This window comes from Salminus brasiliensis, chromosome 12 (assembly GCF_030463535.1).
Source record: "Salminus brasiliensis chromosome 12, fSalBra1.hap2, whole genome shotgun sequence".
In the NCBI taxonomy this organism is placed as follows: domain Eukaryota; kingdom Metazoa; phylum Chordata; class Actinopteri; order Characiformes; family Bryconidae; genus Salminus; species Salminus brasiliensis.
The window spans coordinates 6,387,123-6,402,350 of NC_132889.1; the positions used below are offsets into that span (position 1 = coordinate 6,387,123).

The 15,228-nt window shown below is 40.3% G+C and overlaps 1 protein-coding gene across 1 annotated transcript; it reads right to left on the bottom strand.

The window, feature by feature from the left end:
* Positions 1 to 7,646: 7,646 nt before the first annotated feature.
* Positions 7,647 to 14,753, bottom strand: LOC140573780 (uncharacterized). The gene is made up of 6 exons (XM_072693339.1): positions 14,598 to 14,753; positions 13,314 to 13,373; positions 11,402 to 11,896; positions 11,267 to 11,302; positions 10,041 to 10,115; positions 7,647 to 9,929 (listed from the first exon to the last, which is right to left on the bottom strand). The coding sequence occupies exons 1-6, from the start codon at positions 14,606 to 14,608 to the stop codon at positions 8,909 to 8,911; spliced, it is 1,698 nt and encodes a 565-aa protein (XP_072549440.1). The 5' UTR covers positions 14,609 to 14,753; the 3' UTR covers positions 7,647 to 8,908.
* Between the last annotated feature and the right edge of the window lie 475 nt (positions 14,754 to 15,228).

Below are 15,228 nucleotides of genomic sequence, written 5' to 3' on the forward strand. Positions count from 1 at the left end.
GTTTGTCTACAAGCTCTGTAAGTGTTGGCCCTGTCATTAGGAGAAGGGTTGTGAAGGGTTTCTGCAGGACTCCAAATGAAATGAAAACAAATGAAAACAGTGACGTTTTTATTTTCTGAAGAAAAGCAGAAAAAATCTGAACTTTTAGTTGGCTTCAATCATTTATGATGATTTTTTAGAAACCTGAGAACTGTCCATTCTTCTGCCCAGGAAGAAGAAACGTATACATCTCTAGATCAGACGAATCAAGACAAACGAGAAGGACTATCCTACAGGCTTTAATCTAAAATGGATCAAGAAAGGTGGGTAGATAATCTTGAGAATAGAGAATATTGCTGTCTCTGATCCACTCGTACCACCAGCGCAACACACACTACTAACACATGCGCCACCACCATGTCAGGCAGTAATGCTGCTAGCCATCGGCAGCCAAGGCCTTGTTCTCTCCAGGGTGAGTAGATGGCGCTCTCTTTCCACACCGCTTCTCTGAAGTGCTGGCCATCAATGGTGGCTGCTGCTTTGGAGCTGGAGCTTCGGCGGTTCGGTAATTGAACGATGTAATTGGGGGTGGGGGGGGGGTGTTGGTCCGCCTTCACCGGTGTCTGAAGCATCATGTGCAATGGGGAGGAGAGCATGTATGGGTTGGGTAATGGGCGGTCCACATTTTATCCAAAATGTGATAAAAATGTATTTAAAATAATAAATAAATACAGCAGTTTCTCAGTCAGTAGAGAGAGTCCTCAACACTTCCAAAGTTAATACAATTTATGAGTTTGGTCTGTAGTATCTGATACTGCTAAGATCGGCTACTGTTTCAACTGTCTACATTTATCACCATTCTGCTGAAAATTTAATTCACCCATCTGCTGACTGTACTCTGGTGGAAATTCTCAGTGTCACAGCAGAAAGGGATAGCAAGACACTCAGTTACAAAAACGTAGATAAATCACACTATATACACAATATAAATAACAGAAGCAGGGATCTCTATTCCCTGAACATGTGTGTGTAGTTTAAGTGTGTGTATGTGGTCCGCTGGGAGCAGTGCTTGTTGTAGAGTCTGACGGCAGCAGGACAGAAGGACCTGCGATACCTCTCCTTCACACACTTGGGGTGAAGCAGCCAGTCACTAAAGGAGCTGCCCAGTGCTGCCAGAGTCTCATGCATGGGGTGGGAGCTGTTCTTCATCATGAATGCCAGCTTGGCTGTCATCCTCCTGTCTCCCACCACCTGCACTGGGTCTAAGAAGCACCCCAGGACAGAGCCGGACGGCCCTCTTTATGAGTTTGTCCAGTCTCTTCTTGTCTGCCGTCGAGATGCTACTGCCCCAGCAGACCGCTCCATAAAAGACGGCAGATGCCACCACTGTGTCGAAGTACTATATCTATATAGCACTTCAGATAGATACTACTAGGATACTATACATTGATCTATATTTGTTAGCTAAGAATTCTTGACAGGGTTGTGGGTTTGCTAAGCTGCCACTGTTGAGCAAGGCCCTTAACCCACTCTGCTCCAGGACTGCTGTAGCATGGTTGACACTGCGCTCTGCGATGTGAAGAGAAGAACGTCATCATGGTTCTTTTTGTCATAGATTCCAGAAACAGATTAAAGAGTACATCTCAGACACACTCACCTACATCAAGACAGTGAGAGACTTCTGTGGCCCAGAACGAAAATGGACCTGGAGCAACTTCAGCCCTTCCTGGATGCGGTGGAAAAGCTAGCCGTCACCTCGCTATTCGTGTTCACAGACGACCGCCTCCTGCCGAGCGGGGTGAGTGCGGTGGCTGTGCGCTCAGTGATCTCAGCTGCTAGAATCGTCTCTTCATCCCTTATTGTCTTCAAGAGAGATGCAGGAGCTTTTTTCCTGCCTAACCTTGACAACATAGATGTTCTGGATTTCTGGCTGCACAAATACGTCTGCGTTGCAAAATGGCTCTGCGAGAAAATGAAGTAAGTGAATATTGAATATTGAAGTGAAAATATTAGAATAGTCAAGAATTCTACAAAAATATAACTGTCAAATGTTTAAATGTGTCAAACTTTATAATATTTATAACATTATAAAAACTGCATGGACTGGTTGAATTTAGATGGAAGATTCAATTTTCCCACAAATGCATAAGGCAACCTGTAGACATTGACAAGTCACCTCAAGCCAATCACTTCTCTCACTTTGAGTGATGGTTCGAAAGACCCCTTAGAGTAGGCCAAAATGCACATATGAATAAGCATTCCAGTTACATTTGCACAGGCTTCTATTTTCTAGGTATATATATATATATATATATATATATATATATATATATATATATATAAATATATATATATATATATATAACCTACTTTTTTTCATGATAAACCTATATATGATCATATGACATTTAGATTGATAAATTGTGTTAATATCATTTTCTTTAATAACAATTCACTTTCTTCTAAACCTTACATAGTCATTAATAAATGAGACATCCTAAATTACACCCACATTCATTTAGATTTGTTTTTTTAATGAATAAGCTTTTTTGCATGCTGTAACTTTGGACAAAAAATGGGATAACCCAAGTCACATTCGTATAAAATCCTGTAATGGTGATCTGCAGTCTCTAATAATAAACCACAGTCTACATGCTTTGTTCACTTCTCAAGAACAGATTTGAGTGATTTTTTTGGAAACTATTGGTGAAAGAGGCTCATTGTCTATATAAACCAATATAAACATATAAACCAATCTTTCAAATTGATTTAGGAACACTTCACTTCAGTGCAGTTTGGATTCCATGCAAACCGTGACTGATCACTTGAGCCAACTAAGCACTTTCAGGTAAGAGCACTTTCACTTTTACTTCTTAACTTCTTAACAAACCTTACCAGTTTATATAATCCCATGTCACACTATTGGCTGCATTGGTGTGCCTGTGACTAATCATTGCCTTAATGCCATCGTCAATAAGAACTTAAATTATTAAGGTTAAATTAATTCTTTTTTTCTTATTATCAGAATTTTTTTTATTATTAGTGGAGGATGCTCATTGTCCTATTTCTGAGAGTGCAGAGCTGAGTTCACTGAAGTACATGAATGTCCTAAATATTCTGTTTGGGTTCAAATAGAACAAATTTGATATTTATATAGTTTATATATAATATAAACCCATCTTTCAAATTTATTTAGGGACCCTTCACTTCAGTGCAGTTTGGATTCGAGTGAGTCCCTGCAAAGCATGATTGATCACTTGAGCCAACTAAGCACCATCAGGTAAGAGCACTTTCACTTTTACTTCTTAACAAACCTTACCAGTTTATACATTTAAATGACTTGAGGGTCCCTATCTTACACCCCGTGCAAGGCGCATTGCAATGCAACAGTCAGAATCAAGTGAATTGTCAACACAGGCACGTCCAGCTCCACACTCGTACACCCCCACTTTCGGCCATTGAAATAGCAAATCCACCAAAGTCAGACCACACCTGGCTCTTAAAGGGAATGGCAAAGGACAGGTTTATTACTTGTTACGCCCAAAACACCCCCATGATTCATTAAGGGACTTAGTACATGCCTTTTCCACATACTTTTCCCATCATTATGATGCCACTCGCCAAAAGATAGCTAAAGTACGGCCTGTGATGTTTACATGCTATAGGTTCATAGTGTTAGAAATCCGGCAAACACAGACAGTCGATCACAGACAGTCTAGTCTAATCAGACCATATCCAGCCCATTTCAGGCCAGTCTGACCCAGGCCGACCCAGCCTAGTCTGATCCCATCTAGTCTAATCAAATCCAGTTTAAACCAATTCAGTCTAAACAAATGCAATCTGGTTAGGGATATTTCGAGAGGACCTTATAATACATTGGGAACTATGGGAGGGGAAAGGATGATGAAGAAGAGGAATTTAAGGAGGGGTATGTGGGGGATGAAGGTGAAGGTGAAGAAGGGGAGTTTAAAGAGGAGTAGGAGAAGGATGAAGGTAAGGGGGGTTGATGGTCATCACACAACAAAGGTCATCGGTATGACCACTCGATTGTTGTCACCTTTTGAGGGTTAACTGAATTACCATATGCAAAGAAGTGGAGTGGCCACTTCACAATAGGCTATTTTGTTTGTCCAGTTTTGGTTTTACTGCCTGTCCTACTCAACAACTTATTCCCGTTCTTTCAGAATGGACGAGTCATTCAGGCTGACCTTCATATTTGATGGGAATGCTCAGGAGTTCATTGAGACGTACAGTGAATGTCGAACTAGAATGTTTGAGTTCCTGTCTGGTTTAGAGGAGGCTGCAGTTCAGCTGGATAGGATGCAGATGGGATCCAGCATCTCCACTGTGGCTGGTAGTTCAGTGCTGTAGGAGGTATTTGTTACTTCACAGGCCTGGCTCTCGCACCTTATACTGCAGGGACATCCCTGGCTCTCACAGGTATCGCGTTTGGGCTGGGAGTCACCAGTGGAGTCAACAGCTTAGTCACGGGTGTCACTGGGCATTTTGTCAACGCACATCACAGCACAAAAGCCAACTGCATCCTTCAGAAATTTATGGAAGATATGCAGAAGGTCCAAGATTGTCTAGAGCAGGCTGCTAGTTCCCAGCACCCAAGACTACATCTGGATGAGGGTAATGTGGAACTTGCAATTACGAAAGGGAAAGACCAGACTACCACTGTATGTAAAAATATTACTAAAATGACTTCGGTTACTAAAGCAATGGAAACTCTTAAGGAGAATAAAGAGATTGGGATGGCAGGCAGTTTGGGCCTGCAAGGGGCTAATACAGCTTGCAGAATCTCTGAGGTTGCTGCAGATGTTCCTGATCTGGGGCAGCTAGCTAAGGGCACTTCTGTGGCGCTATCAAATGCAGCCAGGTATGGGCTTATGGGAATGAATGCTGTGCTCATTGGCATGGATGCTCGGTTCATCTACAAAGAAAGTATCAACCTTTGTAAAGGGGAGGAAAGTGAAAGGTCCCGGTTCATCCGCTCCAGATCAGCTCTGTGGTGCTCTGAGATACAGGCATGGGATAATATCTACATTTGTCTGTGTGAAGGGAAAGACACATTTGAGAGGAACCTAGAAATTTTAGAGCAGCCATTTACCACTGACTACATGATTTGATCTAACGTGCAGCTGATGGTATATAAGGGACAAAAGGATAACTGTTAATTGTCAAGATTAAGGTACCTGCATACTGTCCTCTATACATTGTTGTCTTTGCAAACGTTTTAAGGTCAAATGTACCTTGATTTAGCTCATCCATGATGCTTGGCAGGATGATCATGGCAGTTATATGTGAACATGTGACATTGATTATTCACTTGTTTGTCTCTTCCACTGGTTTGTTTAATGAGTGAACTTAAATTAGTGGGGGAATCAATGCAATTTTCAAAAAATTAAAAATTCTCCTGTGCAGATTTTTTGAAAACCAGGGGCATGGGATCTTTTAGCGTGGTATCTTAGGTGGGGTATTTGCTCCATGGGAGCTGTGTCTGTTTTTAAGCACAGAATCCCATGTCACGCTCTCCAAAGAGCTATTGGCTATTGCAGTGGTCTGCCTGTGACTAATCATTGCTTTTATGATTGATTTTTTTTATATATATCTTTTTTTAGTGGGTGGGGGAGAGCGCTTTCCATTACACTGTTCATTTTCCTATTTCTGAGTGTGCAGAGCTGTATCCTGTGTATTCACTGAAGTTCTTCTGAAGGTTACTGTGTATATGTGTGTTTATAATGTGTGTATATATATATATATATATATATATATATATATATATATATATATATATATATATATATATCATGGCTGTCACATAAAAACCTCCTTTCTCAACTTCACAGAAAGAGATAAAAAAAGATAATCTTTTAAAATTAAGTCATTTTGGAACATTTTTATTGGTCCATTCATTATGAAAGTCTGACACAAAAATGATTTGTAAGTGACAATATATATATACACACACACACACACACACATATATATATATATATATATCAAACTCCAGTGTTGCAGTGTTTTCGTGTGCAATGTTTGAGTATTGAGAAATCCGTAATTGTAAAGGCACAATTTATATACAGTAGTACTGTATATTATTTTTTCACATTATTTGAAGTTGTTCTTTATATTGTGTTAAAAAGTTCCTAAAGAACCAATGGACCAATGGAAAAGCTTCTATTGAATGTTCAGAAGGTTCTCCTGTAAGGTTGCTGTTTTGGAGAAACTAGGTTTTTGTAGGTTGTGTAGATCTTAAAGACCCATGAAGAAAAACCTTTAGAACCCAAATTCTACATTTGTTCCAATTCTTGCGTTTTGATGTATTTATCAATTTGTGTACATTTCTGTAAATATGCATCCATAACTCTTCATCTCTTAAACAAATAGAATGTGATTTGGAATGATGCTTTTAAGAGATTGACATGCAAATAGCCTCTGTTCTGATTGGTTATGCTTTACTGTGCCTCAAAAAAAGGAAGGAAAATATAGTTTTATGTGAGGGACTTATGATTAGACAACTTTTCCCAACAAAGGGTACATTCAGTTATTTTTCCACTTTGTCTACGCATGCTAAACAATGGGAATCTTATACAGTTGTGTTATTTGTATTTAAACATTCTCATTCTGTTTTTATTAGAAATTTCCTTTGGTCAAATAAAAAAACCTAATGTACTGATAATGAAATAACGTCAAAATTGCTCTAGAAACCCAGACCTATGAACCTATGAATGAGTGTGCAGAGCTGTATCCTGTGAATTCACTGAAGTTCTACTGAAGGTTACTGTGTATATGTGTGTTTATAATGTGTATATATATATATATATATATATATATATATATATATATATCATGGCTGTCACATAAAAAACTCCTTTCTCAACTTCACAGAAAGAGAAAAAAAAAGATAATCTTTTAAAATTAAGTCATTTTGGAACATTTTTATTGGTCCATTCATTATGAAAGTCTGACACAAAAATGATTTTTAAGTGATAATATATACACACACACACACACATACTACCTTACTACCTTACACACACACCATACTACATACTACATACACACTCTACTACCTGAATATCTGTTTTCTGGGCTTTTAATGAGATTTTTTTTAGTTTGCATTTAATAAATATTTCTGATCTGATTCAAACTCCAGTGTTGCAGTGTTTTCGTGTGCAATGTTTGAGCAATTTTTCCACTTTGTCTACGCATGCTAAACAATGGGAATCTTATACAGTTGTGTTATTTGTATTTAAACATTCTCATTCTGTTTTTATTAGAAATTTCCTTTGGTCAAATAAAAAAACCTAATCTACTGATAATGAAATAACGTCAAAATTGCTCTAGAAACCCAGACCTGTGGTAAAAGAAAATCCAGTATAACCAAAACAGAGCTGGAAAACAGGCCGATTACAAAACCCCAAAACTGTTACATCACAGTCTGGACAGTCATTTTACAGCTCAGTTTTACTCACATAGGTTTAGAAGAAGTTTTTAAAGGACACAAGTGTTTTGAGGTTTAGTGTCTTTCTCTTCCACGTACCGAACTCTCATGATTCAACTCTGCCAAAGTAAACCAAGGTAAATACATTCCATTCAACATTCTTTAAATGCCATGAAACCTTGTCTATATTTTTGAATTTAACAAAACACAGACACTGTTTTTGTGATCAGATCTTTTATTTTAAGGACAAAAGCAAGCAAGTCACAAAGAAAAGCGTAACTCGACATATCCACCCGGCTCCCACGGCACTCACAGGACAAGCATCAGTATTCAAAAGAAAAGTAATATAAAAAATATTAAATAAAAGGTGTGAAGAGAAAAGAACTCATTCGCCTTCTTGGCTGCATCATAAAGCTATCTTTTAAGCAGCAGTACGACCAGCCAACCAGATTCAAGATAAATTAATAATCCCAAGACAAACACAAACTATGATTGAAAACTAGGATTAGTAGTTCAAAGAATGTCCGACTAGTAGTTGGACCTTCTTTGAAGAGGCATATTCTTCAGATCTGAGCGTTATAAAAGTAGATACAGTAAACGTGAGCATCAAAAGGATAACAACATGGGGAGTAAAAGATTGGGTCAAAATGGGTCAAAAATCTAAACTTTTGCCAGGGACGGAAAAGTGGCATGGCTCGGGATCCTAACCCGTGACCCCTGACATAGTGGGCCCACTGTGCCCCTATGAATCGACTGGAGGATGAACTGATCCCTTAAAGGAACAAAGTGTAAGATGACATGATGATAGACATAAGCAAAATTATTATTTTATATACATTATTTTAAGCACAAAAAAAATTAGATTTAAGCTTTTAGATAACTTTTACCAAGGTCTCAGCCCTTCAGTTGCTTATTAGGACTATTTTGATCAAACCCTAATAAAATACTCATACTCCTCAAACCTTGTAACCATGGGTTCCTCTAAGCAGCTGCCTAGAACCCTGAAAAATGAAATAAATGATACCCACAAAGCAGGAGATGGAGAAGAATGCTGGAGATCACACTGAGGCCTGTAAGACTACAAGCACCTTCTGAGAGAGCAAATCAAGACCCTTGATAGAATCTGAAGTGGCTGTGCAGCGATACCTGCACAACTACGACCTTCAGGAAAGAGTGACCAGAAGAAATCTTCTCCTGCGTCCTCACCATAAAAATCCAGTGACAGAAGCCTGGGACATCTTGGAAATGACTGAAGCGGACTGATGACGTTTTCGAACTTCACGCTTCACGTTATTTACAGTAACAGATATTTGACCAGAGGCTGCCTGAACATTTGCATGGCACAGTATAAGCACTCTATTATGTTGCTCTGCTGAGTGTTATATTCAACTTTTTACATTTATTGGAAGAGCTTCAGTCATTCTTCAATTACAATTAGTGTCTGATATTTCTTTGAATGTGCTTCAGTTAGACTGGCAATTATTCCACTAACTCTAATAAATCTGTAAATGCATTTGAGATCTTTTTAATACCCTTCCAACACTTCCATATTGCTAACCAAAATCCAGCCAAGTTAAGTGGTTGATCAAGAATGTCCAGGTTCTCCTTGAATGTATCTTTCTGTTCATACAGGCTCATACAGATCTTATCCCATGAGTCGATCTCCGTTCGCCACAGCGATGATCTACATCGAAGGAGCTGAGACATTTCGCTTTGTTCCCCTTTGGCTAGACTCTCACTTTCTTTGCAGATAAAAAACACATCTACGCCGATGAAGAGGGCGTTCAGGGTAATAAACCCAGCCCTGGCCATTTTTGAAAGAGCCAGAGGAGTGCCCTTAGCCAGCTGCCCAATGTCGGGCAGGTCTGCAGCAAGTTTGGGGATGTTGCGAGCTGCTTTGGCCTCCTGGAGCCCCAAACTCACAGCCTTCCTAGCCACTTCCTTACTCCTAAGAGCCCTCACTGCCGAAGCCCCATCCACAAGGGCGTCAATACCTCTGCTTACTGCACCAGTGCGGGCGATCACTTTTCCTGCTATGGCCATATCATACTCATCCACGGTTGGAACAGGACACTGACTACTGGCATTTTCTAGACAGTTTAGGATACTTTGCACGTCCTTCATGAATTTCTGGAAGATGTTGTTGGCAGTCCCCCCATGATGTTTGTTAACTGCCATTTCAGTTATGCCCGTGACTAAGCTGTTGACTCCGCTGGTGACCCCCAACCCGACCCCAGTGAGTGTGAGGGCCAGGGATACTCCTGCAGTCACAGGGGCGAGAGCCAAGCCCACGATGGACAAGACACTTCCAGCAATGCCCACTGAACTGCCCGCCACAGTGGAGATGCTGGAGCCCTTTTTCATCTTGTCCAGCTTAACTGCGGTCTCTTCTAGTTTTGACAGAAACCGGAACATCCGTGTTCGGCATTCGCTGTACGTCTCCATGAAGTATTGAGCATTTTCTTTAAACAAGAAGGACAGCCGGAACGACTCGTCCTTTCTGAAAGAAAGCAGCGTAAGAGCAAAACCATTCAACAGACTCTACACCACCTTCACAAATCTTTCAATTGTAAAGTCAGTCAAAGCTTATAAAGGGATGAAATTATCTCACCTAATTTTGCTCAAGTGGTCAATCAAGCTTATTGTAGATCCATTCATAGTGAAACTGAACTCCCATAAAGGGTTGCTGTTTTTTTTTCAAAAAAAGAGAACAACATGTGTTGAAAGTCCTTCTAAACATTTTTCATGATAAGTTATAGAATTTCCCAGTGTTAAGTTTGTCTGTACACATGACTGTAGAAAGCATGTACAGCACAACGTCTCTCAAAGTGAAACAACCACAGGTCTTGCGCCATATCGCCATAATTTTTTTCTCCAAACCCTCGGCACATTTTTTTTTTAATTTCCCCCCTGAAATCATTTTTTTAACCCTTTAAAAACAATGCTCTATCGTAAGGATTACAGCTTGGCTGGAAGAGACCAGTTATCTGCAGGACCTGCATGGCTCCCTTTCTGTTCATTACATGGAGTAGCTGAGTTGTAGTGGGATTTACCTGAGCTGCACTTTTACTGTTGGAGCCTTACACCTACCGGACAAGCTGGGAATCCAGAGGGAAAACCCTCAATGAAGGCAGTCTGAGACACTGAGCTTTGGTCTGGGAGAAGGGGGCGGGTCTAGCAAATGAGCAGGGGAGTCTGGCTCCACCTCTGGTCGCTGTGGTTGCAAATTTGACAACATGGCGGACAGTTTTTGCTTTGTTTCTATAGATCGGATGGGAATGGAACCAAGGCGTCCATGTTTTCTACAGTCGTTAGTCTGAAAATAATTGTTTTTCTATAAAGGCCTGTTAAAACTTTTACATTGAAAGGACGTCTAAGTTTAAGGGTGCCCCAGAATTGAGTTCCAGGCCTCTATTCAAAATAAAATCCACCAGAACCAAACCAGAGCTGTAAACTGGGCCAATTCCTAAACTCCAAAACCGTTACAGTCTTGACTGATTTTACTATTTACACTCTAAAGCTGAGATACACCCAGTCCTCTTGCGAAACTGGGCAGTCAATACACTAGGAGGAAAGCGCTGGGTCCCCAGCTCTGCCATGCCAGCTTACAGACATCTTGCCATCTACCCATCGAAGAGAGCACAGCCAATTGTGCTCTCTCAAACTCTGGCCACTGATGGCAAAGCAGTATGGCTTGGGATCCTAATCCGCGCCCCCTGGGCCATAGTGGCAGTGCATTAGACCGCTGAGGCACTCCGAGCCCCTATGAATCGCCGCTCCTCCCCAACCACCCCATAATAAATGCTTTTCCTGGCACAGATTTTCTCAGACACTTACTTGCATATGTCTTTAACTCCCGGCCTGTTTTTGGATCTGGAGAGAACAAAACACATGTTCTTGTTAGAAGAACCACAACAATCAGAAGATCAGCTCTAATATAATAACTCCATGTATTGCAACTGAATTAATCACATTGTCCTGCAGAGCTGTTGGGTGAAGCCTATGTATTTGTCCAGCTGAAAGATCAGGACGTCCACGTTGCCGAGGTTCGGCAAGAAGAAGGCTCCTGCATCTCTCTTGAAATGGATGAGGAGCGGAGACACCATTCGGGCAGTGGAAATCACTGATCGTACAGCTTCAGAGCTCACCCCCACCAACTGGACGCTTTTGTCCATGAACACAAACAGTGAGGTGACTGCTAGCCTTTCTACCGCATCCAGGAAGGGCTGCAGATTCCTCAGTCCCTCCAGAGTGTCGTTTAGAACTTCTCCCAGCACCTCCTCCAGCTCCTCCCTTTTAACATTGCCTGAGATTTGTTTTTCACGTGTTTTGATATCTCTCATAATCGTTATCTCGGCCTTCCTGTGACGGATCCATTCCTGTTCTTTGTTACAAAAGTCTTTCAATGTTTTGATGTCGTCAAGTGTGTCCGAGATGTACTTCTGCAGGCGTTCCTGTAGTTGCTCCCTGTGACAAAAACAATGGATGATGCACAATGAAAAGTCCTTCGGCTAAATTAGCCGAAGCTGTTGAACAGAATCCTATACAGGACTGTTAAAGAAGGCAGAAAAAGTCTGTTGCTTGTGTAAGATGCTTGTGATCAGGGGTGTTTCTGGACTAATTGTACTGGAGCATACAGAATTTAGAGGGGCATAGCTGTATCCCTTTGCTTGCCTAATAATATGACTAGTTAATAATAATAATAATAATAGTAATAGTAATAATAATAATAATAGTAATAATGTTAGTAGTAGTACTATTACCGCCAATTGTGCTCTCTCAGACTCCGGCTGCTGAGCAAAGCGGCATGGCTCAGGATCCCAACCCACGGTCCCCGGGACATAGTGGCAGCTGATTAGGCATTTGGAGCCACTATCAATCACCCCCCCCCCCCCCCCACCATGATTTAAAATACTCAATAAATGCTTTACTACTGGAGTATACCGAATTTAGAGGGGCATAGATGTACCCCTTTGCTTGCCTAAAATTGTGACTAGTTATTAATAATAATAATAATAATAATAACAATCAAAATAATAATGATGTTCGACTTAATATGTGAATTGTATAATATATGGTCATAAACTCAATAATTTTTGCTGACTCCGATATTGCCCATTATGTTTATGTCGACTTTGTTTGAAAAATTATTTTTTTACTTTATTTATTAAGAAATATATATATATATATATATATATATATATATATATATATATATATATATATATATATATGTGTGTGTGTGTGTGTGTGTGTGTATATGTATATATATATATGCTTTAACTGCATTAAATCAGTATAGCATTTCTTGCTACTGGGCTCCCCCTACCATATTTACAAAGTGCTCCCTTTCATGGACAACTGTGCATTTGTTGACAAGCCGAAGTGAAAGAGGCTTGAGATAGAGGTACAATGACTAATCAGCTTAAGCCCTGGGTGGCCCACTACACAAGTTTTAAAGAGCTACGACTAAGGGTTATAAAAAGACTGTATCTCAAACCTTCCCAACAGACTTTTGCTGATTTTCATGGCAAATGAAAACACGTCCAGTGCAAGCGCCCCAAAAACACATGAGACCCCCGTTACCTAGGATCCATGCCATTCTCCCTATTACAGTCAGTGCAGCATCAACACGATTGTGAAGCTGCTGTTTTAACCCCTAACTGCATCAAAGGCTTATCACACACTAGGGTGTATTACTCAGTCACTACAGGGACCTCTGTACAAACTGGTGGGGCTATTCTCTGCCAGTGGACCATAGGGCTGTTTATGGGGTTAAGTTAAAATTGCTATGTAATTTTCGTTATCATTACGCACTGCTGCCGTCCTCTACAGCTGGAACTACTCACTGTAGGTCTTCTTATAAACGCCTTGGAATACCCACCTGATCTGGGGGTCCATTTCATTCCTTCTGAATTCAAAAAGATTGAAGAACTTCTGTAAACTGAACAAAACACAAAGATTAGAGTTGTTACATTAATATAATCAAAGAGACGACATAGACATAAATAGAGATAAATATAGATATGTATATTACGTTCACTGTTCTATAAACAATGTTTCTGGCTGTGTTAGTCAATCAGCAGATTAGTATGTGTGCAGTGAATGGCATTAAATAATTGTCATGATGTCTCCCTCTGCTGGGGAGACTTCATGTGGACTCCCCCGGCAGCTATTAGCTCATTCCAATACACCTGACCAGTCTGAAAAGTGAAAAATGAGGTCAGCCTAATGGTACCAACATCAGGATACAATTCTGAGTTCTTCATGTTATGGATTTATTTATCTATAAATATTCAGGGAGACCCCCTGATCCCTAATAGTACTCTTCTAAAGAAAAAAAACCCCAGCCTGGCCAAGATCAAGCTAGTCATGCTGGTTAAGGCTGCAGACCATCTCGACCAGCATAGGGTATGGTTTTCGTTTGTGTGTGGCGGTCTAGCTGATCTACCAGCCTGGCCGAAATGGGGTGACCGGTCTGATCACGCTTGTCCACCAGTATGATCAACTTGCGCCCTGGGAGGCAGAGAGGGTGAAGGGCCTTGCTCGAGGGCCCAACTGTGGCAGCTTCCTAAGCCTGGCTATCGAACCCAAGACCCTCTAACCGCTGAGCATAGGGTGTGTTTTCGGTTGAGTTCTATAGTTTTGCTGGCCTGCGAGGTCAAGACCACCAGTATGACCCCAAAATGGGCCATGCTGATTGACCAGCGAGACCAAAATCAAAGGCAATATACACTATCCCTGATAGAAAGAGGATAGTGGACCCCCTGGACCCCCAGCATTTTCTGTTAAATCTCTATATATATCAAATACCATATAATAACTTTTTTATTACCCATTTTTTCCTTTCCTTTTTTATAAATTTGTTTGGTGAATATTTTTCAGTTTCAGCAACATAACTGTCTACTAAATCCTTTTATATTAGACTTATTCGTTGTTATTTCTCTCTCAGTTGATTCTACTATTTGTCTTATTACTTTTTCAAAATAAAAGTCCCCGTGCATTGTCCTAAGGCTGGACCTGGACCTGCAGCGGGGTGGGGTGCCGACCCACTGAGGAGCTCGCTGTCTGGAACGAGGAGCTGGTTAACCCCCAGTACTCCCCCCAAAACCTGCGCCTCCCAGACCGCCCTATTCCCCCCTTCCTAAAGAAATGTCTGTGCACTTACAGTTCCGCCATGTTTCTGGTTTCTCTGCAGCTGGAACGGGACTCTCCTCCGCTCTTCTCTCTGTTGTCAGTTTCGTTTCAGTCAGTTTCGTTTTCCTTTCTGGTGAGATCTGAAAGTCCGGCCCTGAGCAGCGCCGACCACCAATCACTGCCTCTCCTCTGGGGTCTGCCTCTCCGTCACTGACCCCTGCTGTACATGAGGTTGGTGTGTTGGCTGTTTCTCTACAGGGTTGTGCAAAGTACAATATATCCATCGGCCAAATAGCTTACCTGATAATATTATTAGTTAGAACATTATTATTATTATTATTATTATTATTATTATTATTATTGCTAATATTAATAATAATAATAATAACGATGGTGATGACGATAATAATAGTATTGATGATAATAATAACATACCAATAACAATAATATCAATGATAATAAAATAGCAATAATGATAATGACAATAATAATAACTATAATAATATTAATAACAATAACACCAATAATAACAATAATCGATTATAATAAAATAGTAATAATGATCATGACAATAATAATTCTAATAATTACGTAATAATAATAGTGCTAATATTAACAATAATAAAATAATTATGATACTGATAATAATATTGCTAATAATA